Source organism: Drosophila simulans, chromosome 3L, assembly GCF_016746395.2.
Source record: "Drosophila simulans strain w501 chromosome 3L, Prin_Dsim_3.1, whole genome shotgun sequence".
Lineage (NCBI taxonomy): Eukaryota > Metazoa > Arthropoda > Insecta > Diptera > Drosophilidae > Drosophila > Drosophila simulans.
Genome location: NC_052522.2, coordinates 19,385,431 through 19,410,334, shown reverse-complemented (window position 1 = coordinate 19,410,334; position 24,904 = coordinate 19,385,431). Strand labels below are relative to the sequence as shown.

The window sequence follows — 24,904 nt, the reverse complement described above, 5'->3', positions numbered from 1 at the left end:
GAATTCGCCGAAACGAGATGAGCAAATTTTAATGAAATGGAAAACTGGTTCTCCAATTGACGTAAATTTCATCAGGCAGATGCTGTGCGTCTGCGTTGAAGCGGAAACAGTCCAAGCCAAAGACTTATTTTACTTAATCTTAATTGGAAATTCGAGCCGAGAGGCACCAACCTGGCCAGTTGGCAGTCAGCCTTACTCCTCTATGCAAATGTCAAGAGTGGCAAAAATAGACAATGACAATTCCAAAAGGTCCCTCGCCGATCCGCAAAGCACTTTGGCACACTTTGGAGTTGGAGCCACCAGAAATCAGAAAGAAACTGGAAAAAAAGCTGAAAAAAAAACGCTCAAGTTGGTGGCAGTTCGTCACGCCTTTAGACGCCTCTTTGTCAGCTGGCAGTCGTCGAGCCACGACGTACCGCTCTGTGGGCCATAAATGGCTTTAATTTGGCTTTAAAATGATCAAGGTCGCTGCGGGTAAAAAACTGCTTTTAAATTGGAACGACCAGACGACGCAGAGGAACTACTTAGCAGTCAAATTATAAAAAAAAATCGAAGATGTATCTTTCTTCAAGTTTGGTTGAAGCAATACGAACTTGAAATACACTTACCAGTTAATTTGAAAAAAAGAAGCAAGCATAGTTTCCTATTTTACTTGACATGACAAAGATACATTCTTCTTATTGTATATAACTTTAATTGTTGAGCCATATCCTTTGGACCTCCTTATGTAGAATATAATATCTATATACAAAAGTTCTTTATTAGAAACCAGACTGTGAACAAAAACAACAACTTGCTGACAGCTCTTTTTGAAAGGTTTCAAAAAACCGTGCAACTAGTCTTGAAGATTTTACTGGTCAAGAAATTTGCACTTTACTCATCTTGAACCAAGTAGAAAAGATTTTACGCAACGTGCAAGTATACAAATTCATATCAATCATACGCACTGTGGACTATCATTTAACTAGTTATCTAGAGTATATAGATTTATCTAGAGAATTTAAATACCCGGAGCTTGGGAGATACCCAAACAAAAGTATGTACGTAGGATGATTAAAAATGCATTTTTGGCAACTGTATGTGTATGTGTGGTTGGCTGTCTGGGCACACCCAAGTGGATCGTTTGGCCTGACACACATCCGACACCCTGCCCAAAATGGAGAGGGCTAGTCCCTAGAGTTCGTTGCCAATCGAGAGGCACCGCAGACGTTCTGGAATCCGCCATTACGGCCAGTGCATAGGTGCCATTTGCCAGGCACTCCAAACTTCGCACACTTGCAGTCCACAAGCACGGCGGCTCCACTTCTCACCTCACCGCAGTTCGAAGTCGATAGCCGCCACCATTTTGCATATAAAAGAGTGATCGCGTACGTGCCGCACTTCTCTCGTCTTTTCAACCACGATCCGGTCACGATCGGGCCCAGACTTGTGCAACACAAACACTCACAGAGCTATTCCGGCCCAAAGCCAATTGGCCAGAAAGGCAGAAAGCCAGAAAAGCAGAAAGCCAAACAGCCAAAAAGCCGGGCTTGCCAGTGATCAGCGATCGGCGATCGGCAAATCGGTGGCTCAAAGCTCTTGTGGATCGCATTGGGCGCTACCCCAGCAGAGCTTTTCAAAACCCACCACAGCTGCTCGAAAGAGACGTCGCCGCCGCCGCCGTGTAATAAAAGAAGCAATTTTGACTTCGTCTGGGGCTTTGGTGTCAGAGAGGGGTTCGAGAAATTGTGCGCGGCATCGTAGCAAACAGTGTAAATGGAGCTTTGATAGCGATCGGAAGGACAAGACTAGCGCTCCAAGAAGTGTTTCTTTACCAAAGTGTGTTTGCCAGGAAAAAGAAAAATATACATCGATATAAGACTCTGAAAAAGTGTGCAGCAAATAGCAGCGATCGATCCACTCCCAACAAGTCCACCTAAAGATGGCAAAACTGTTTGTGGTTTTTGCCGTTTTGGCTCTGGCGGCCTTTAACGAAGGTAAGGTCTCCAATGAAACGCACATATTTTATGCCTCGCCGTAGTCATAAGTTTTAATTATCGAACTGCAATTTGCATTTGGCTGGCGGAAGTTGTTGTCAAGACATCAATTAAAACTGCTCGACTGGTTCGGCCTTCACAGACAAAACGGAAACAAGAAGGCTGCAAATTGAAAAGCCGTTTTCGAGATGCAGATGTGAGTGGCGTGGCGTGTGGTAACCTTGATTATGCGAAAAGGACTCGTCCGGCTGTGACTAGTTGGTAAACAACTTTCGTTTTCCGAAGGGACAAACGATTGTTTACCTTGAGTCGCGTTGAAAACCATTCAGCTTGACATGTGAGCTCTGTGAATGCAGTTCTCTGAAACTCAATACGAATCTCAATCCGAGACCACTTGACTTTGACAGGCCATCGATCATGATTAGAGTCGCAGCATAAACATCGCCGTGTTGCTGTCCGTCAATTAACGGTTATGCAAATGCGGCAACTCCCTCGATTTCAAAAATTCAAATCCGAATCCGATTGCGATTTGAAAAATGCGCGACAAGTCGGCTGTTGCCAAGCGCCGCGAGATGCAAAATGTCAAAGTTAGAGCGCAGGCGCAGCAGCGAGTTTCTAAATTCGCTTTTCGGATTTCGGTATTTATTTTTGCACCGACATTTATTTGTGTTTCTGCGCTCGGTTCTCTGGTGACATCGTATTTCATAATGCCAAACGTGTTTTTTTTTCGGCCAACACACCAAGCAACCAACCAGCCCGACCGCATGCCATGTCTATAAGCCCGGCCAAATCCACTCGTATCTGTATCTCTGCAGCTGTAGCTGTAGCTGTATCTGTATCTGTGTTTTTGTAACAGGAAGTGCCAGGCCATGGCGACATGGAACCAAACCCAACCAAACCCAATCCAAGCCAACTCAGTCCACACCCAACCCACATTCGCCGTGGAAATTCTTCCGGTTTTGCAACTCCAACTGCCACTGCATCCATTTATATTTCCATTTCCCTCGTTTCGACTTGCAGCCAGTGCCAGCGATCCGCTCCTGCGATTCAAGCGACAGGCCACCACCGAGGAGACCAAGAAGGAGGAGTCCTTCGAGAAGGAGCTCTGCAAGGACAAGGACGCCGGCGAGTGGTTCCGCCTGGTGGCCGGCGAGGGCGACAACTGTCGCGACGTCATCCAATGTACCTCATCGGTGAGTTGGGATACCTAGCTAAGTTTCTATAAATGCTTTTATTTACTTACAAATCTTTTGATGAGGGATTGCTAATCTATTTAATATTTCTTCATAAAATATACTTAATATTATTATTTTGTATTGATATTTTTCCAATAGGGCCTGCAAGCCATCCGTTGCCCTGCTGGTCTGTACTTCGATATTGAGAAGCAGACTTGCGACTGGAAGGAGTCGGTGAAGAACTGCAAGTCCAAGAACAAGGAGCGCCGCGTGAAGCCCCTGCTCCACACGGATGAGCCCCTGTGCCAGGACGGATTCCTCGCCTGCGGCGATGGAAACTGCATTGAGCGCGGACTCTTCTGCAACGGCGAGAAGGATTGCTCGGATGGATCCGATGAGAACACCTGTGGTGAGTACTTTGGATAATTATTTTGTTTTTAAGCTTTTGACACACCTAAGTCGAAGCACTTAACAGAAGTAATGAAATATGTAATTAGTACGCATTAGCCATTTTATGCATGATTTATGAACAACCACAAACTTAAATTGCAATAATTGGGCATTAGGCCAACTTTGGCCAAGGACCAATGAAATGGAATTACCAAAAATAATTGCTCCAATATGGGGGATAATGCGGGCTCGCTCACATTTTTCGAAGCACTTTTTCATTTAAGTTTGACATTTGACAACAATAATTCAGTGTGACTCAGCACAAATTGAGGAGGGCGTCAATAGAAGTAAGCCGCCGCCAAGTGTTGTTTGTAGGATTGGCTTTCCCAAAAGCCCGAGGTTGAGTGCTATTACTCCATCGGCTCAAATGATATATGTAAGCCCTCAAGCTCATGATATGGGTGCATACTTTGTCAGATAACATGGTAATAGCATGAATAATTGATCTTATGTTGCCTCTCTTGATACATCCAAATCCCAATCCGAGTCCAATATCTTTCTCTGGTCGAAATTTCTTCAGTTACTCCAGTCGCACCTTAAAACCGGTTGACGGCATTTAAGCATTACCTCAGCGGAGGAGGAACACTTCAAACTCCACTCTCGAAAGCACTGACACAACACAAGTGTCTGAATTTCGTGTTTCTTTCGGTTTTTGGTTTTTAGTTTTTGGTTTTTGGAAGGGGTTTGGGGATTCCAATGACGCCCACATGCAACGGAACCCCGTCTGCAGCACAGATCCCACGAACCGGTTTCGCAAAGCCCTTTAGCTCCGTCGGATCTCGGAGCCAGCTGGGATCAGCTCCGATCTCGAATGGACAGCGATCTTTGGGTGGAAATGTCAAGTGTGAAGTGGAAACGAAATGTCAGACACACGGCTGGTGGCCAGCTGGCTGAAACAGAGGGGGTTGCGGGGGGGGGGAATAAGGCATGTATGGAAAACATTAAATCATTAATTAGCAACATCGTAATAGCGCTAACCTTGGACTTAATAGAAATCAAATCGTAGCAAAACAAAATGCCGCTCCATAGGTGGTTTCGATTCATGTGTAAATTAGCCTTACATAAGCGGCTTAAGAGCCACGGTTATTTTTAGCAATTGCAAAAAGCCGCAAAAGCCGAGCCAAAAGCGGTCGAAAAAATAAACACACAGTCATAAACACCAAATAATAATACACTATAATAACAAAAGTAACCAAAGATCGATACAGCAGACCGCGCAAAATCGCAACAAATTTATAAAAATACCAATAGCGAACAGTGAGTGCCATAAGTTTACGCTCACTGCGTTCTTCTGCTCGCACGAACGACATTTCCCAAGTGGCTAAGCTGGCTAACCTGGCATATAAACGCTGCCTCAACAAGCCAAATAAATCAGGCCAACTCGCTGCTGCTTCTGCCAGATTCACCACCACCTGCGATTGCGATCCGTAATGTATCTAACTATAAAATGCGAAAATTTGCACTTCTGCCTGACTTTTGAAATGCCCAGCCGAGCAGAAAGCCATGCCCGCGCGATCGCAAACAATTGAATAACTCCAGTCCAAGTTTAGAGCACTTCGCCTTTGGGCCCAATGAGGAAGTCCACGTCTCCGGGAGGCGAAGCAAATGGCAGGCGATTAAAAGAGCGATTAACTGGTCATACATCGTAGTTTTCAAAACAGCGACAAAGTAACGAGGAAAGTGATACGAAAAATGTTGCCAAATAGTGCAGTTTTACTTGGGCAACAGACATAAAGTCTATAACTATCTTTAAGATACATTTAGTATGTCAAGAAACTGTTGGGATTATAAGTGCATATAAATTGGCAACAAATGAGCATGACTTGTGCAAAATGATTAACTAATATGAAGTTGATTCAGAATGAAGAGTTCCCAGAATTCAATCAACACTTTTGATTAATGAATAGTTCCAGCTTCACATTACCGATTCTCGGAAGTACGTAAAGATCTCTCGAAATTCAGTTAAAAACAAAATTCCCCACAATTATTTCTCGACCACAATCCATCCCAATCTTGGCAAGCAGCTCCTCTTTGGCCATAATGAGCCAGCTCACATTCATTCGGCAATCTGCGCGGCAATCTCAGCCAATCTCTGCAAAAATAAATAAAATGAGCAAAAGCCAAAAGCCCTAAAAAGTCAATAATGCCGGGGGATCTGTTGAATACCGAGTGAATACCGAATGCTGAATGCTGAACCGGTCCGGGATGACATAACAGTCGACTTTAACGACAGATTATTGGCCAATATTGGCAGAAAGGAGGGGAAAGAAAGCGGAGCCACGGCGCAAAAAGGTCAACAAAGAGACAAAGCCGGCAAAAAAAAAAAACGAGTGAAAAACTTGATGGACAAAATGCTTTGGCCTTTACATGCCGTGCCTGCCATTTCACTTTGGCCAAAACCAATACCAATACCAAATTCCAAAAACCAAATGCCAAATGAGACAGCGGCAACAATAATTGCGGCTAATATCTTTGGAAACTTTCGCAATTGAATCCGTTTGACGAGCCGGCAAGTGCAAGGCTTACCAATTGGTAATTGAGTGGACCATCATTTGCATTTGGCCGATAGTCGGGCGCCTTTTTATTTGGGGATGGGTGTGGTGTGGCCAATAAGCGAACGCTCTCTGCATTTCAAAGCGGCCTCGCTTGATTAACAACACTTGAAAATTGCTCAAAACAAAGCCAAGAAAAATCCCAATAATAATAATGAAAGAAACATATACCGATGAAAAACTCGCATTGTGCAGACATTTTCCATTCACTTTGCGTTTCGGTTTTCCCACCTCTCTTGATTGCTTTTCCAGACCGCCTCGGTTCATTGAACCAACCCCTTACCCCCTGCCCCCGAAGCTTTTCCCCCTCACCGTTGGCTAATTGTTTAAATATTTATATGAAAAGTTAAGTGAACTTTTGCCGGCCAGGTGAATGCAGGCAGAATATTAATTGGTAATTGGTTATTTGATGGGAAAAGAGTTGGTTAGCAAAAGGAGTTCTAGCTTGGGTAGCTTATTATAATAAATTTGTATTTTACAGGGTATGTAATATTCTAGTCATATATCTCCAATATCTTCAATATCTCTAATACTATTATCTACTATCAATTCTGATCTTTCGTAATCTACCTTATGATTTCCCCAACCTAACCCCATAATTTGTACCATTTTCCCCGCCCACAGATATCGACAACGATCCCAACCGTGCCCCGCCCTGCGATCCCGCCGTGTGCGTCCTGCCCGACTGCTTCTGCTCGGAGGACGGCACCTCGATTCCCGGCGACCTGCCCGCCAAGGATGTGCCCATGATGATCACCATCACCTTCGACGACGCCATCAACAACAACAACATCGAGCTGTACAAGGAGATCTTCAAGGATCGCAAGAACCCCAACGGCTGCTCCATCAAGGCCACCTACTTCGTGTCGCACAAGTACACCAACTACTCGGCGGTGCAGGAGACGGCACGCAAGGGACACGAGATCGCCGTGCACTCGATCACGCACAACGACGAGGAGCGCTTCTGGTCGAACGCCACCGTGGACGACTGGGCCAAGGAGATGGCCGGCATGAGGATCATCACGGAGAAGTTCGCCAACATCACGGACAACTCGGTGGTGGGCGTGCGTGCTCCCTACCTGCGCGTGGGCGGCAACAACCAGTTCACCATGATGGAGGAGCAGGCCTTCCTGTACGACTCCACCATCACCGCTCCGCTGTCGAACCCGCCACTGTGGCCCTACACCATGTACTTCCGGATGCCCCACCGCTGCCACGGCAACCTGCAGAGCTGCCCCACCCGATCCCACGCCGTGTGGGAGATGGTGATGAACGAGCTGGATCGTCGCGAGGACCCCGTCAACGATGAGTACCTGCCCGGCTGCGCCATGGTGGACTCCTGCTCGAACATCCTGACCGGCGACCAGTTCTACAACTTCCTGAACCACAACTTCGACCGCCACTACGACCAGAACCGCGCTCCCCTGGGTCTGTACTTCCACGCCGCCTGGCTGAAGAACAACCCCGAGTTCCTCGACGCCTTCCTCTACTGGATCGACGAGATCCTGGCCAACCACAACGACGTGTACTTCGTGACCATGACCCAGGTGATCCAGTGGATGCAGAACCCACGCACCATCAGCGAGGTCAAGAACTTCGAGCCCTGGAGGGAGAAGTGCGTGGTCGAGGGCAAGCCCGCCTGCTGGGTGCCCAACACCTGCAAGCTGACCTCCAAGGAGGTTCCCGGGGAGACCATCAACCTGCAGACCTGCGTGCGATGCCCCAACAACTACCCATGGGTCAGCGATCCCACTGGCGATGGTTTCTTCTAAGTCAGCGATCTTAGCCCCACGTCCCTTGAGCCCCGAGCTCTAACCCAAACTCTAACCCAAACTTAACCCATACCTATCACACACCAAACCCTAAGCCCTAGCCCAACACAACTCGATCGATTATCGCCCATTTGAATTTGAATTGCAAGACTTTTACGAGTGCACTCGTACTCTCTATTTGACTGATTTCGAGGATCAAGTCTTTGCTGTGTTACGGTTACGTTAAATCAAAAACGAAATGAAATTCGACATGAGGACCAACAAAAGATATTCAAAACTGCAAGCCACAACATCCGAACTTGTGTTTACACTCTTTTTTGTAGTTTTACGTTAATTTGTATGTGTATATTTAAATAAAAAAAATGAAATAAACGAAAAAACCACAAAAAATCAAGAAAAACCAAATACTGGATTTTTAATGTGTTTCAGCCAGTCAAAATAACATTAAGTATTTAGTAGTTGCCAGCTAGCAACAGAAATATGATTTCTAAGAAGCCAAGAGGAGCATAAAATGGACAGCCCCCGCCCATTTAGTATGCCATCTACCCACTGACTTACTAACCAGTTTCTTCGGAATTAACGAATTTGAATAACAATAACGCGTTTCGGTGGAGCTCAGTTTCGATTTCAGTTGGAGTCCCCCCTCCCCCCATGTGCATTTCATATGCAAATTTCGCCTATGCCGAGACAGGTTTTGGACAGCCCAAAAACGCCGATGGGACCAATGTTTCGATCCGGTCTAGAATGAGATATATCGGTCTATATTATACGGCCATAAAGTATGAAAGGCTACAAGATTCGCTAATTCGTATGCGCACAAATCAATGCAGAGGGAGATTTCAATATGAATGTGACTCCGAGGATGGGCAAACAGGTTCTTGGGCTGGGTATTTCGGATTCGATACGATTCGATTTGGTACGAATCGACTTGAGTTGACTTGACTTGGCGCTTTGCGCAATGGCTAACACATCGAAAAGCCGCTAATTAATCTTAGGCATTGCAAATTTTCGGCTGGAAATACCAGGCACATATGAATACACATTATATTTATATATATATAGATATATTTGCAGCCAGATAAACAAATACAAATACGGGGATTCGTTGTATGTATCTCGCGGTGCGAATGCGACGCATAAATAAGTTTTATCACCCATCAAGGTAAGCGGCTCTCCGCGGCTCAAAAGTGGCCCAAAAAACGGGTTACCTGCGCTCAGGTGTGTAAGATTGTAACCCGAGCAAACTTTTACTTTTGCGCGCCGAGGTAAGTGAACTAGTTGCAAAGTGGGCGATTTGCATAAATTGCAAGCCGGTCCGCACAGTGGGTCGAAATAGCGAGGAAATGGGTCCACAAACTAGGAAGAATTGAAAAGTATAGGGAAAATTCCTACTCCCACCTCACATAGTTCAATAAATTGCTTAATTGAAATTATAATTATTTATGACTTTTAAAATTGTCATCAACTCATAACCTTTTTATAGCCTTCGTTCAAATCGGGATCATATATATTTTTGGCGCGGCTTAGCATTCGTGCTTTCTCGCCGCTTAATAACTCATTTAAAATTTGTCAATTTAAAAATATGCATAAACCAAAACTAATTAGCTAATCCTGTTTGCAGGCACCTCAAATTCATAAATATAGAGTAACGTGCCTGGCCGACTAACCGGTTTCATTCGGAATAGAAACGAATGCTATAATTTATATTAAACCGTTGACATGTGTAGTATACTTAAAAACAGAATATTCCCAATGCTTTGATTTAAATTTGCAGCTGGAATTTATTAGCCACTGAATTCATTTAGCTGAGTTTGTGAAAAGGTTCCCCCATTTGCATTCGATTCCTCAACTTTTGTAAGCGTTTCGATCCACTGTTCGCCAAGCTGACGCCTCAACTAGTCGTATACTTAATTCTCGAAAATGCTTCCTTGTTCTGGGCCGCCTTTTGATTCATTGAAACGTGTGGGAGATTGAACATTGTTGGTCACTCGCTGACGTCAACGGCGAGGCAAGGTGAAGCCATCAGCTTCCAGGTGAGTGATAAGTGGTCACCTTCGCTGCAGCTGGCAGGTGATCAGTAGAAGACATCGCCGCTTTTGACAGGCGATTTGCGAAAAATTCAGACACACACAATAATTGCATAACGATGGCAAGATGGCAATTAAAATGCGGATCGCAGCTGATGAGTTTTCAAACGGAAAATGGAAATCGAAATTGAAAGTCAAAGGCAAACAGTTCGTTTTCGATGCTCCGACGAGCGGAGATTGAAGTCTTAACTAAAAAGAAAGTCCGTTGTTTGCTGCAGGCCTTCGATGCTCTTGGCTGCCATAAATTAAACGCTCCCCGCGGATCGAAGCCGAAGATATATGTAGATATAGCCGGCGGAAAGGAGATCCGGCGACTCTGCGAGGAGGGGCAAGGGCGGAGTGCAGTTATGCAACGCAGCTCGTGTCTTGGTTTTTTATGGTTATGCATTTCTTTCACAGTTTACAGGCTCATCTTCCACTCCGACTTCGGTTTATTGCCTTGGCCACCATTTCCTTCATTAACCATTCCGCTTTGCCTGCCTCTTACAAAGAAACCAATTTCTCTTTTCCCCCAAAAAAACCATATTTCTATGGTTTTGATTGGTTTTTAATATTCTGCTTTCCCAGAACGCCAAAAGAAAGCTTGGAAAAGCTCAGCCAAATTTAAATATTTATATGAAATTGGAGAGGATATAGTCAATATATCTTTATCGATAATCAATATATCTTTATCGATGTATTATCTACATCAAAAGGGAAAAGGAAATTAAATCAAATGACAGAAAATAAAAAAGAAACGAGTATTTTTATAAGATATTGTATTTCTTTTATATTTCATTCAAGATCTAATTATGAAGTAAATTTACTTTCTTGATTTGAAGTATTCAAAGGTATGTTCAAAAATAGAAAATATTATAAACTTTGTAAAGAAATGTAAAACATTGGAAATGAATATATTTCACATCCTTAAATGTATACATTTTTATTTCGCTCTAGTAGTTAGTTTAGTATTTGGGGGTTTAATTCTTTAATGATAAGTTTAATCCACCCATATTTTAAAATAATTATTCAAAAGGTGATAAGTACCGCATTAAATGCATCTCAAATCATGTAAAATCTCCGATAAAAGGCAGATTTGTAAGAAAAATTAATCCAGCTCTTCTTTATTATGTTGTTCGAAGTTCCAAGATTTACATAAATTAGGCAGTTGCTTAGAATCACTAACGCCAAAGCTGATTATCTTCATATGTATGGAAATCATTAGCGCAGACAGATGGATCCGTCGAATCGCATTTGGTATGCAAAATAATTCGCTTTAATCTGGCGAAGGACTATGGAAAAGCCCATGGGCGTTGCTGATTTGGCTCTTTTCAAGTCCAAAGTGTGTCACTCAGTTCGAAATCTCGAATCGCCGACCTTTCCAGCGAAACAGATGGCAGCTGCGAAAAAGGCTAAGACGCTTACAAATTTAAATCAAATCAATGGCAATAAGACAATAACAATCGCCAGCAACTAAAAACAAATCGAAATATCGAGGGCAACTAAATTATGTAAATCCGTAAGAGTCGTGGTAAAAAAATAAGATGATAAAATAAAACGATTTTCACTGCTCATCTGGTCAACTGGTCATCTGCTCATCGCTTTGGGGTGCCAGTGCCAGTGCCATCATATCATCAACATTTTCACTCTAATTGAAAAACCAGTTTTAACAGTTGATTAAACGGCAAGAAGAAGACGCGGAGTAATAATAATAATCAGTGCTTTTTGTTGCCTTTCGACGAGATGCTTCACCAGTTGAGGGATTATATCACCGTATCACCTCCGAAATTAATTGTAACTAAGAAAATGCTGCAATCGCCATTTCGCGCCGAAGAAGGTGAACCGCTTTTTGCGGCATCTTCGTGCCAATTGGCCAACCTTCACTCCAGTTGCACCCAAATTGGCCAATCGCAATTAAAAAATATATACAATTGTGATCCGAGCCGATTCCGAGAATTTTCCACTGCACTCGGCCGGCACTCCCGCTGCAGAAACTACAAAAAAAAAAAAAAAAGAAAAAGAAAAATACTAAGAAAAAACACTCATACGCCATGTTGGCCTTTCTGCATTCTCATTTGACTTATGCACAGAGTGCTTGCTCTTTGGCGACGTGACAGAACTCGTTTTCAAGTTCAGGAAATAACTATGCAATGTGCTGGAAATACTCGAATAAATTGCATTAACACGCCACCACCGCCGCCAGTCGATTCCTTCTAGATCGAACACGAATCAAACTTAATTGACATTGCTCTGGGGCTTATATCTGTGATCAAGTGATCCGATCTGTGGTCAAGTGAAGCGGTCTTGGGAAAAAAGCAAAAGTGGTAATATTGAAGAAATACTTGATACTCATGATAGCCATGATACTCATGATCGATGGCTCTTGGGAAACGTCGTGTGAAGGCTGTCTTCAATAATATAGTCACTTTGGGTTCTTAGCAACTTTTTCAGTTTTAATAATATTATTATAGTAGCTTCCAATATATCCACACAAGATATTGTTAGCCAACCAAGCGAGCACCTTTGAGCCCAATATCGAATTTGAAACGTTTTCAGGATTTTAAGGATTAAACAATTAAGGCAACTCAAACTAACTATTTTATGAACTCATAAGTTTATTTGCTGAGTTGAAATAATAATAATTTCAAGCAACTGTAAAAATATAAAAAAAAAAAAATAAACCAAATATTATGTTTTCCGATTTTTATTATTTATTAAGCAAACATTTATCTTTGCCTTCATTCGATTCCGTGGCAAAGTGATCGAAGATTTGTGTATGCCCATCGTCCGCAGAAGTGTCCGCAAGTTGTCCGCAACAATTTCATATCCGCAAACATGCTCCGTTTTGTTGCTGCTTTTGTTTTTTATTATTTTTTTTTTTGCTCACTCTTACGGGTTTTGGATGGCTTATTGAATAACAGGCAGCAGGTATTCGGCTGGTAGGTTGGCTGGTATGTGGCCCTTAACGCGCCTGCATCTCCTCCATCTGGTTTACATAACCAGCGACTGGGGAGTGCAAAAAAAAAAAAACATAAAGAAGGGAATAACAAAACAGTTAACAACGGCATCGACTTGGCTTGGCATAATTAAGCAACTCAAGATCTGCGGCAGGGAGTGCATTCGGACTTATTCCTTGTGACTCAGCGACACTCGCAAGAAGACTCTCTTCTGCTGGAAGACTCGAGCACTCGATGGCTCGAGTCGTCGGAGGTTTAATAACCTTTTGGTGTCTTAGCCACGTTAACAAGAATTTTATGCGACAGCTGCGATTGGCATACAAATGATCGGGAAGCTTCCAGAGGCAGCCAAACCCCCTGTTTAGTATGCACCAGGTGACCCGGAGCTCCAGCCCATTGGGATTCTCGGCTCGTTTGGGTGAAAATAAAAATCAAGTGGCCAATAAACGTGCTGTAGAAAACGGTTTAGAAAGAAAAGAAAGAAAAAAACAGTTACGAAATCGAGATTATCGTAGAATAGTTTATAGTTTTGATAGAATCGACGAGACGCAGCCGCGTCGCAGATGTTCGAACAAAAGACTCGCGAATTCAGGGTCAGTGGCAGAAAGAGATTGATGGGCACTCGGCTTTGATTTATGCATGTCTAAGCGGATGACTAACTAGCGGAGTAAACAAACAAGCCCAAGGGGTGCAGTCGTCTGGAGCCAAAAAAACTGAAAATCAAAAATCAGAAATCAAATCAAATCCCCCGCACAATCGGTCGTAAAGTACGGACCGATCCCGCTCCCACCTGCGCCTGTAAATGCTAATTAACCTTTCTTCACACATCGAAGAAGCGGAGAGACGCCCGCGTACCTTGGCATTTCCGAATGCGATCCACAAGACTGCCCCTCGAAAGCTCCGGCGCCGGCGCAGCGGTCGTGGTGAGTTGGCCCCAAAGGGTGAGTTGCCCGCTACCCACCATGGATTCGAGCCCGGCCAAGACACCTCGGCTTGATAAATAGAACTCGTTGCTGGTGGCCAACACCTAGTGTAAGCGTGGCTGTGTATTGGAAGAGTGAGCTCCGTTCACTCCACTTCCATTCGAACCAAGCATTCCCACTCAGAGTCTGGGCAAAAGTCAGTTGAGTTTTCCAAAGTTAACCCATACCTATTACCTCGCACTATGTGCTATTAGTACATATAGTACGGCATTGTGACTAGTGTGTTGCTAACCCTTCTACGAATTTCGCCCGCAGAGAGCTCTGGAATCTATCATGGCGCGTTGGTGGCCAATTTTGAGCGTTGTGTGCCTCTGCCTGGCTGTTGGTGAGTACTCCATTCGATTACACCTAGTACGTAGGTAGCCATTAGTTGTGCCTAGAGTTAAGCTGCTGACCTCTGGCGTTGGAAACTTTGCCACTTTTCGCAAGGTTGCCAAAGAAAAAATACTATGCCACCTCGATCGTTGGCCAAGGCGAATAAACTTGAAAAAGTGCGCTGATGTGGGCTCGAAAAACATCACAATTGATCGAAGTTGAAGTCGAAGTCGCAGTCATTAGCGGCATGCAATCGATCAAACTTATCCTTCACTCGCCGCTGGTGATGTAAGAGTTCAGTTGTCGGAAAACGAGGAAAAGACGAACCACAAAGCGAAAAAAAATGAAAAGAAACTGTGGCAAGAGGACGAAACTCCGGTTGGCCATAAAACCGAAATTAGCATTGGAAATCGAACAAAACCAGCCGTCTGCTGTCTGCCGTCGGTTCCGTTTCCATGTAGATATATACATATATGTATTTTTGGACTCGCCAGTGTTGTTTATGCAATATCATTTTAATGTTAAACCGAAAACGGGTTTCCAATAACCACAAAATCAACATCAACAACAACAGCGCTGTTAGCCAATACTCTCAACCCGTTTGGAAAGACACCTTACATGACCAAGCGCTACCGTAAGATACCGCATTCGATACGATCCGCCAGCATTCCCCAGATCATCCCAGATATGTGGACCTGTGCCCATAGATGGGATATGCCGCTTTCGTTTGCCCTTTCGATTTCAGCCGAAACGAGATGGAGACAAACTGTAATGAACAAAACCGAGAGTTGTTTTGGTCGGCTAGAAGTGGTACTCGTATTTCCACACACCAATGGCCAAAAACCGGTCGAAAGTCGTTGGTGTTGGGAGTAAGTTAACCGTTAACCCATGAGGTGCGGCCAATTATACTGGTTAAGACGCCGATTAACTGATAGAACGACTGTGATTAATGGCAGCCATCGCGTTCAAGTTGCCAATGAGAAGAATACCAATTTAACAATTAAGATGTTGGCAAATTATCAACGAACGGAGTTAGGAAAGAACTAGATTGATTTTAAATACTAATATTAATTTATATATTTTTTAGAGTATTTAATACCATTTAAGTTTAAATAGGTTAACAAGTACTTATATTAAAGAAAGTGTCTCTGGTGTTTTCTCTTCTGTTTCGTATCTCAAACTATTTTTCAATTCTGTTCAAATTCATGGCGATTTCTTCAGAAAACGTTTCCTCTTCTTCTTGACAGTGTGTCCCTATTCTATTCTAATACAAAATTAAAACAAAAATAAATTAGATTTTCTTAAGCAGTAAAAATGATATTTGTTGGCACGATAATATGTAAACATTTCTATTCAACCAGATGGCTTGTATGTAAAAAATTCATTTGAACCCGCCATAGATCAGGACCCTTCAAGGAGATACCAAAGAAAACGTAATTATGAGAATTGACAAAGCAACGAAAATTATAAATTGAATACTGCATTATTTACTTTTTCGCAAAGTTTGCTACAAACTTCTTTATCAAATTGATGGTTCAAAATGTGTAGGGAAAATTGTGGAAAATTTCCAATGAATTTCGTTCAGAAAACACCACCTTAAACATCATTCCGATCGAACATCCAATTCCTGTTTATTCCGATCGAAAATATATACATTTTGCATTAAAACTTCTTAGGCATCAAAATATTTTAGAAGCACTAAAGTCCAGAGACTAGAACTACGTTGTTATGGCTAGAAACTAAACAAATGCACACAATCAATGTAGTCAAGTAACACGAGTGATCCACAACGACCACTGTACTCACATGCCCAACCATCTTTCCCATCCCAACAGCACATGGCCAGGACAAGCTGGAGGGCGTTGATGTGGAGGAGGTGTGCGCCGATCGTCCCGCGGATGAGTACTTCCGCCTGGAGACCGACGGCGACTGCCGCGAGGTGTACAGGTAAGCCGAATTGCGGCCACATGTGGCCCTGGGTTGTCCGATCGTTCAGCTGAGACGGCTGATGCCCGATGATGCAATGACCAATGCAGCACTCCTACAACCAATTCTTGCCACTTCTTGTATCGCCATCGAAGGTGCGACAGTGCCGGCGAAGATGGCACTTGGCGTTTGGCGCCGATTCGCTGCGCCGGCGGCCTGGCATTCGATGTTCTGCGCCAACTTTGCGATTGGAAGTCGAATGTGAAGTCCTGCGATGTGCTCGAGAGTAAGTGACGCCACCCAGATCGAACCGATCAACCAGATCACCCAATCCGCTGCGGATGTCTAAAGCTCAAGATACTTCCCGAGAGCCCAGATCCCCAGCCCACTATCAACCACCCTCCTCTATCGCTGTGTCTGTCTATCTGTCTCTCACCCCCTGTGTGTGTCTGTCTCTCTCTCTCTCTGTGTGTGTCACTAAAACCGGGAATCCCCGAGTCCCCGAATCGATCGAGTCATTGCATAAACACCCTGAATCCACCCCCGAATCGGTGCCAAAGTTCTCTAGCTAGCAACGCCAATACGAAATCAGAACATGAACTTTATTTTGTAGATGTACCAAGTCGGGTTTGAAAGAAATTCAGTGTCCTTCGGGTCTGGCCTTCGACGTGATCAAGCAGACCTGCGACTGGAAGGCCAAGGTGACCAATTGCGACGAGAAAGAGAGTAAGTGTGACGACCAACCAGCCAGACCAACCAGTCAAGCCAAACAAACAAACCAACCAACCAAACAACCAAGCCAATATACACCTGTACATACAGTAGTCAGCAATGTTAGACTTCCGGAACTTTGGTAGATCCACGAACGAAACAAACCCTAACCCAGCTCGAAACTAACACCCACCGAAACTACTAAACCCCATCACACTCATGTAAATACTTCTCATTTCAAAATTTAGACATTTGTTGTCACTAACACGCCTCCACCCACTAATAGCTCCAAAAAGTAGCTTCCCACTAACTGAGTGCTCATTCCACAGAGCCGCGCAAGGCCAAGCCCATCCTGAAGACGGATGAGCCCATCTGTCCCGAGGGAAAGCTGTCCTGCGGCGACGGCGAGTGCCTGGACAAGGAGCTCTTCTGCAACGGCAAGTCCGACTGCAAGGATGAGTCCGACGAGAACGCCTGCTGTAAGTCCATCACACGTTTATTCCTACAGATTCCAAATGAATTCCAAATGATGCTTGAGATGATGATTTGTTGAAAAAGTGCAGCATACATTACAGCGCGAAGTTCAATAAATGATCCAGAAGATAATCCCCAACCATCTCCCATTTCCAGCTGTCGATGAGGATCCCAACCGCGCCCCCGAATGCGATCCGACGCAGTGCGCCCTGCCCGACTGCTTCTGCTCGGCGGACGGAACCCGCATTCCCGGCGGCATTGAGCCCCAGCAGGTGCCCCAGATGATCACGATCACCTTCAACGGTGCCGTCAACGTGGACAACATCGACCTGTACGAGGACATCTTCAACGGACAGCGCCAGAATCCCAACGGCTGCTCCATCAAGGGCACCTTCTTTGTGTCCCACAAGTACACCAACTACTCGGCGGTGCAGGACCTCCATCGTCGCGGACACGAGATCTCCGTGTTCTCGCTGACGCACAAGGATGACCCCAACTACTGGACCGGCGGCAGCTACGACGACTGGCTGGCCGAGATGGCCGGCTCCCGATTGATCGTGGAGCGCTTTGCCAACATCACCGACGGCTCCATCATCGGCATGCGGGCGCCCTACCTCCGCGTGGGCGGCAACAAGCAGTTCGAGATGATGGCCGACCAGTTCTTCGTGTACGACGCCTCCATCACCGCCTCCCTGGGCCGCGTGCCCATCTGGCCATACACCCTGTACTTCCGCATGCCGCACAAGTGCAACGGCAACGCGCACAACTGCCCGTCGAGGAGCCACCCCGTGTGGGAGATGGTCATGAACGAGCTGGACCGGCGCGACGACCCCACCTTCGATGAGTCCCTGCCCGGTTGCCACATGGTGGACTCCTGCTCGAACGTGGCCAGCGGCGACCAGTTCGCACGTCTGCTGCGCCACAACTTCAACCGCCACTACAATAGCAACCGTGCTCCACTTGGACTCCACTTCCACGCCTCGTGGCTGAAGTCGAAGAAGGAGTACCGCGACGAGCTGATCAAGTTCATCGAGGAGATGCTCGGCCGCAACGACGTGTTCTTCGTGACCAACCTGCAGGTGATCCAGTGGATGCAGAACCCCACCGAGCTGAACTCGCTGCGCGACTTCCAGGAGTGGAAGGAGAAGTGCGACGTCAAGGGCCAGCCCTACTGCTCCCTGCCCAACGCGTGTCCCCTGACCACCAGGGAGCTGCCCGGCGAGACGCTGCGTCTCTTCACGTGCATGGAGTGCCCCAACAACTACCCCTGGATCCTGGATCCCACCGGCGATGGCTTCTCCGTTTAAGGCCGTCCCGTCGTCGCTATCCTTCCATCTACCCAAACAGGAGAACAACTCACAGTAGTTCCACCGAGAGTCTGATAAACTAAACAAACTGTACCAGCTGATCTATGCTGATCCATCTACAGAATACTCAATTCGTTGCATCCTGCTTCCTGTGTGATCCTAAACCACTTTCTATCTGTTATTTATGCGACTTTCATTTTCTCTCTCTCTCTCTTTCTATCTATCTGCTATCTATCTGTATACTTTCACCTATTCTGTATCTGTATCTGTATCTGCATCTGTATCTTTATCTCTCTGTTGATTTCAAAAGTGATTTGTTTTAATTTACCTAGCTGCCTCTTTGACCAGCTCAAAGACAATTTCCACAAACAAACAAAACCAAGCGCCAAAAATCGCAGCAGCAAAAATATCTTCGTAATTGTATAAGTATTTTTTATAAGAAAAATATAAAAAATATATAAAAAAATTAAGTTGCAATGGAGTTTAAATGGGGTAGACGTGGTACTTTGTTGTACTATTCATACATTTTATTATCGCACATCCAATTGGCAATTGGCTACTTTCTCTATGTAATCAAGTATTCAATTATTATAATTATATTCATACGCACGCTTTGCTTGCAAATTAGCACTTAAAGGGGGCAAGCTATTCTCATGTTTGCAAGTTTATAAATAGTTTTAAACATTGTATTAATATTGTAAGTCTGCACTTGGGAACAATCCTTGTTACTAGCAGGCGAACTATGAATATTACGTATACGTAATTTGCAAACAAACCGCACGCATAAACGTTGTCTTCGCCTATGGACGACACTGAACCCAGATCAGAGCCACAGATTAGAGCCACAGACGCACTTGCTGATCCCAACTGGTGGACGCCAGGCACATGCCATTGGGGCACAGGCTGATGCAAGTGATGCGGTTCTCGTGACCAGACAGTGTGCCTGTGAGGGAATGGAAAGTGGAAAGCAGAAAGTGGAGAAGAAGGTCAGCAAATCGATGTAAGTCAAGTGCCAGCCTGAGCATTAGCTTTGCCTCCATCCCCGTTCTTTATCACCGAATCCCCCAAGTGCAATGGATACCCAATACCCAATACGAACTACCCGATTCCCTATACCCACCCGTGTGCCGCTGCTTCATCGTGTCCCACGAGTGCACGTTGCCCTCAATTCCGCCGCACATGAGGTAGCGCCCGCTGGTCGATAGAGCTGGTGGGGGCACACAAAATCAGATTAAAAACCCGTCAAAAGTCAAGGCGACCGTGTTCCACCAAGACGGAGAACGAGAACCCACCGCACGACGTGAAGCCAGTGTTCTTCTGGGGCGGCTCATACTGGGCGATTTGCTGGTCCGCCCGCAGGTCGTACATGCGCGCCGTCTGGTCCTCCGAACAGGAGGCGAACCCGAAGCCACTGGGATGGTACTGGAATCGAGAGGGGAAGGACAGGCGATTATATGATTATATGTGTACTATATTACAAGTACTAAATAGTAATAGAAGTAGTTCCTGGTAATTGATTTAAGCTATTATTATTAAAAACATATATGTGTACTCACGCAGACGGATGACACGTCCATGTCGTGACCGAAGAACATCTGCTTGTGGCCCTCCTCGCGCACATCCCACAACTTGGCAGTTTTGTCCACAGAGCCAGTGATATAGGTCTTCATATCTGGCGAAAGCGATAAGCCAGCGATATCACCAGCGTGTCCATTGAAATCCATTGTCTTGACGCCCTTCTCCAGATCCCAATGGCAGCTGTTGGTCATAAGAAACTTAGATTTCATTCCAAAAAGTTTAGCAATGCCCTACATTTTCATATCTCCCGAGCCGGTGATCAGATGGCCATCGTCGAGGAAGCGACAGGAGCTGAGGAATCCCTCGTAGCCCATCAGCTCCTTGACCATCTTGGCCACTCCGGAGGCATCACGATTGTTAACATCGTAGACGGTGCACTGGTTGTCCATTCCTCCGCAGGCCACAAAGTTACCCGACGGCGAGAAGGCCACCGTCATCACCCAGGCGGATCTCAAGGGGATGATCTGCACCTTGTTGGCGGTCCAGGTGTCCCAGATGATCAGCTTGCCGTCCAGCGATCCAGTGACGCAGTGCCGCGAGTCCCCGGCAAAGTGCACCGAATTCACCTTGTTGATGTGGCCCTTGAGAATCTTCTTGGATGAGAATCGAATCTTGGGCACATCGCCCATGTCGCCGCATTTATCGGCCAACGTGCAATCAGCCTTGCTCTTTTGGTCATCCTGACAGAAAAAACATAATAATGAATTACACTATATATTCTTGATCCATAAGAGATTTCAGTTATACAATCATGACCATATTTAAATTAAGAAAAGACAGGCAATACGTAAAATTGAAATCAGTTTGTAATAACTAATATTTAATGATAATGTCTAATACAAGTCCTAATTAAGTTCTTTAAAGTTGGAAAATGGCTTTAAGAGTATTTTCGAGACTAAATATTATGGCAGTAGCTGGCACAGATTAGCATATTTTAAGTCCCATATGTATATTTATATTTTATTTTTATTATGTTTATATATTAAGGATATAGGTTCCATCTTTTCATACGAATTCCTTTTTAAATTAAGTTATTTTATTTGGGCGACAATAAAACAACTGAAAAACTTATTTTTTACGGCCTTGAAACTCATGAGTTTGTTTTTAATAATTTAATATTGCAAGCTGGTTTTGAATGTTGTTGCTATATTTATTCTCTGACATTTCGAAACTGAAATTACTCCGCTGTACGTTGAGTATACATTTTATTCACCTTAAACTTCTGTATCATGCCATTGATTTCGTCGTAGAGTTTTTGTGTTTCTGGGTCAATTTTCGGCATTATTGAGCATTAATTATATAAGGACGGCTGCAATATTTGCCAGAAGAAAGTTTCTAGTTTTAAACCGCGCCGCGTCGCACAATAAACTGAGAGTTAAACAATTTGTTTTGCCTGAATGTTATGATGTTTTCTTTTTTCCTCAGCGGTAATGCAATTAGCTAATTGGATTAGCCGTTAAATACAAATGTATAGAAAGACGTTTTTTTTGGCGCCAAAAATTTAAAATCAAACATATGAACGGGCTGCCAACTTATCGAAATGGTGTGCGTCTTTTGCAGCACTGGACTGCTCAGGGTGACCAGGTCGGTGGCCACCAAGTGTTCCGCTCAATGTAAAAACGGTGTTTGTATGGCCAAGGCGAATCTGGTCCCTCTAATTACACAACTCTCCAGGATCAGCTGTTCGGTCACCTCATTTTTGTTTTCCCTGCTTTTATTTATAACAATTGCCCATATTAACACACCGCCAGCATGGACACCAAGTAGGGAGCGCCATGGAGACCCTGCCATGTGCCAACCAGCTGCAGGAGCACCAGCAGCACGCGAATCTCAGCATAGACCCTAGTCTGGGTGAGAATGTGGTCAGCATTCCCAAAGAGCTGATTCTCATCTCACTGGTCTCCCAGGAGCAGTCGCTGTACAATCCCAAGCACCCCAACTACCGCAGCACCAAGACCAAGGACGAGAAATGGCTGGAGATTGGCAGCAATGTGGGTTGGTCAGGTGAGTGCATGGTTAGGTTTCCCCACCAAAAAGTTGGCACTTAATCCCATTTCCGCAGACGTCCAGTGCAAGTCCAAGTGGAAGGCCTTGAGGGATCAGTACTGCCGTGAGCTGAGGCGTGCCAAGGCCTCCTCAAAACCAGTGAAGTGGAAGTATTTTAAGGAGCTGGACTTCCTACGTCCATATGCGCTGGCAAGAAAGTAAGTAGCCCGTGGAACAATTCAAGTTGGCACCGCCATGCTGACTATACAGCATGTGAAGCTATCACTAGTTCTCGTCTTCAGGCTTCCAGATGTGTAACCACTTTGAATGGATTTAATTAAACCCACAATTCTTCAGTTACAGAGGCAGATCTGGTCAGACTACCAATGGCGTCGTGGGTACGACGGTAACCCCTCTATCGTTGCCCATGACTACTTCCTTTAGCAGCAACAGCAGCAGTCAGAACCTCAATCTCTCCGGCAGCATTAAAATTGAGGATGCCAGTGCATCCACGCTGCTCGACAGCTGCAGCTTCAGCTCCGCAAGTTCAACCGATAAGAAGCCTGCAGCCACATTCTTGGCCAGCCATATTGGAGCCGTGCTGCAGCAGCAACAGCAGCAACAAATGCACTCGCAGCCGGAAGCCAACTGGAACTATCTGACAGATGCGGGAGGCGGTGCTACTCCATCAATCATAGTGCAGTGTGGAACCGCCAACACAACCACGGTTGTGGACACTCTCTACAACGAAATAGTGGACTGCGTCAATGCCGCCAATCAGTCGAGCTCGGCAGCAACAATCACGTCTACTGTATCCACCACTTCAGCAGCGCACAATCAATCGACGAACGCCGAGGAGGAGGACGACGATCCCATACACACATTTCTCAACATGGAGAGCTACTTCGAAAAGGAACTGATCACGCTGATCCAGCAGGAGGACATGATCTACAACTACGGCAACGAGAACTATCGCAATGCCAAGCTCAAGATGGAGGTGTGGGAGGAAATCGCCAGAAAACTAAAGAAGTCGGGTATGTGGTTGATAAACTTGTCAAAGGATGAAGATGATTTTTCAAGCATTAACTATTTTAGTGAAACAGTGTCGACTGAAGTGGAAGGCTTTAAGGGACCAATATGCACGCGAGCACAAACGATTGAGGACACTGATGCACATGGATGCCACATCACGTTGGAAGCACTATGATTCGCTCAGTTTCCTACAGAAGTACATACAACAAAAGACGCTGTAAGATAGGCTTTGTGGAATTTAACATAATCATATATTAATAACTTTGTACCCTTCAGGGAAAGCGATTCGCAACTCAGTATGCTGCTACCCAAAAATGACCCGGTGAGAGAACTGGAGGACCATATGGCCCATTCTCACTCACCGCCCACGCAGCAGAACACTATAGAGTCATCTTCGTCGAGTTCCCAGCTTAACTTGCCCGCCCTGCCTCATTTGACGGGACCACACAAGGCTGAGCCACAACAACAACAGCAACAGCAGGAAGAGCAGCACCAGCAGCAACAACAGCATCAGCAGCAACAACAGCAACAACAGGCAAGTGAACTCTGTGTGGCCACCTACGACGACATGGACATCGAGAATTACATCAACGGAGATGTTCACCATCATGATGATGATGTGGAAGACGATGAGGATGAGGAGATGGAAACCACAACGGCGGCGGAACAACCTCCTCAGCAGCAGGATCAGCATGTAATGACTTACGATCACGAAGATGGACCCGTTTACATGGCTGTTCCAAGCGTTGGCAGTGCCATGTCCAAGCAAGAGCAGCTTAGCGACGGGGCCACCAGCCTGGAAAATCAGCAGCTTCAATCAACTGGGGAGTACCAGAAGATGGAGATGCAGACTCCAACCACGCCTAGGTACCAGAATGCTGCCACTACGCCCAGCTCCACTTCCACGTCTCGCTATCACTCGGCGCCCATTACGCCCAGCAAACCCAGCCATATGGAGTATCCCTCCAGCAATGGCCACAACTCCGGAGAGGACGATGAGATAGGAGCGTTCTTCAAGGCTGTATCTATGAAGATACGCAATGCTCAGCTGGAGCCGGTGGCTTTTACCGATCTGCAAATTGAAATTCTGCGTGTCATCAACGAGGCACTGAGGAATCACTAGCGCTGCTGGTGACCTTTGGCTACCTGGAGAGGAGTATGACGCTTGAGCGGACCATCAACGGTTTCAGGGCGACTCATTCTAGACATTAAGTGTTATTTCAAAGTGTTTTTCTAATTTCTAGACGAGTTGATATCATTGTACATTTTTATACCCGTTACTCGTAGAGTAAAAGAGTATACTAGATTCGTTGAGGCAGAAGGAAGCGTTTCCGACCATATTTTTGATCAAGATCAATAGCCGAGTCGATCTGGCCATGTCCGTCTGTACGTTTAAACTCGAGATCTCAGGAATTATATAAGCTAGAAGGTTGAACAGTCTCGTAATTTTCTATCGATTTGCAAAAATGATGAAATTTCGCGTTGGCATTCACACTAGCTGAGTAACGGGTATCTGATAGTCGGGGAACTCGACTATAGCATTCTCTCTTGTTTTCATTTAAATTTCTGAACTTTTAAAAGCGAAAATCGTTTGCTTAACTAGCTCGCGGGCGGATCTTAAAATGTTATATGTACATAGACAAA

The 24,904-nt window shown here is 45.1% G+C and overlaps 4 protein-coding genes across 7 annotated transcripts; 3 read left to right on the top strand and 1 right to left on the bottom strand.

The window, feature by feature from the left end:
- The first annotated feature begins 1,552 nt into the window (after positions 1-1,552).
- On the top strand, positions 1,553-8,330 carry LOC6738728 (chitin deacetylase 1). The gene is made up of 4 exons (XM_002085493.4): positions 1,553-1,976; positions 2,997-3,169; positions 3,311-3,560; positions 6,778-8,330. Exons 1-4 carry the CDS (start codon positions 1,922-1,924, stop codon positions 7,923-7,925), a joined length of 1,626 nt encoding a protein of 541 aa, XP_002085529.1. The 5' UTR covers positions 1,553-1,921; the 3' UTR covers positions 7,926-8,330.
- A 5,615-nt stretch (positions 8,331-13,945) lies between these two features.
- Positions 13,946-19,042, top strand: LOC6738727 (chitin deacetylase 1). 4 transcript variants are annotated; one of them, XM_039293156.2, is made up of 7 exons: positions 13,946-14,067; positions 14,187-14,256; positions 15,608-15,679; positions 16,082-16,193; positions 16,328-16,458; positions 17,213-17,362; positions 17,514-19,042. In XM_039293156.2, exons 2-7 carry the CDS (start codon positions 14,205-14,207, stop codon positions 18,662-18,664), a joined length of 1,668 nt encoding a protein of 555 aa, XP_039149090.1. In that variant the 5' UTR covers positions 13,946-14,067; positions 14,187-14,204; the 3' UTR covers positions 18,665-19,042. The 4 variants fall into 4 exon arrangements, with proteins under 4 accessions (XP_039149090.1, XP_016032538.1, XP_039149091.1 ...); XM_039293157.2 differs by lacking the exon at positions 16,328-16,458 and adding an exon at positions 16,786-16,898 and having other exon boundaries at positions 13,981-14,067; XM_016169231.3 differs by lacking the exon at positions 15,608-15,679 and having other exon boundaries at positions 13,947-14,067.
- Positions 19,043-19,169: 127 nt separating this feature from the next.
- On the bottom strand, positions 19,170-21,617 carry LOC6738726 (guanine nucleotide-binding protein subunit beta-2). Its single transcript, XM_002085491.4, has 6 exons — positions 21,456-21,617; positions 20,477-20,922; positions 20,221-20,422; positions 19,957-20,086; positions 19,785-19,871; positions 19,170-19,607 (listed from the first exon to the last, which is right to left on the bottom strand). The coding sequence occupies exons 1-6, from the start codon at positions 21,522-21,524 to the stop codon at positions 19,501-19,503; spliced, it is 1,041 nt and encodes a 346-aa protein (XP_002085527.1). The 5' UTR covers positions 21,525-21,617; the 3' UTR covers positions 19,170-19,500.
- Positions 21,618-21,866: 249 nt separating this feature from the next.
- On the top strand, positions 21,867-24,646 carry LOC6738725 (putative uncharacterized protein DDB_G0294196). The gene is made up of 5 exons (XM_002085490.4): positions 21,867-22,246; positions 22,305-22,446; positions 22,586-23,262; positions 23,324-23,477; positions 23,537-24,646. The coding sequence occupies exons 1-5, from the start codon at positions 22,018-22,020 to the stop codon at positions 24,381-24,383; spliced, it is 2,049 nt and encodes a 682-aa protein (XP_002085526.2). The 5' UTR covers positions 21,867-22,017; the 3' UTR covers positions 24,384-24,646.
- The last annotated feature ends 258 nt before the right edge of the window (positions 24,647-24,904 follow it).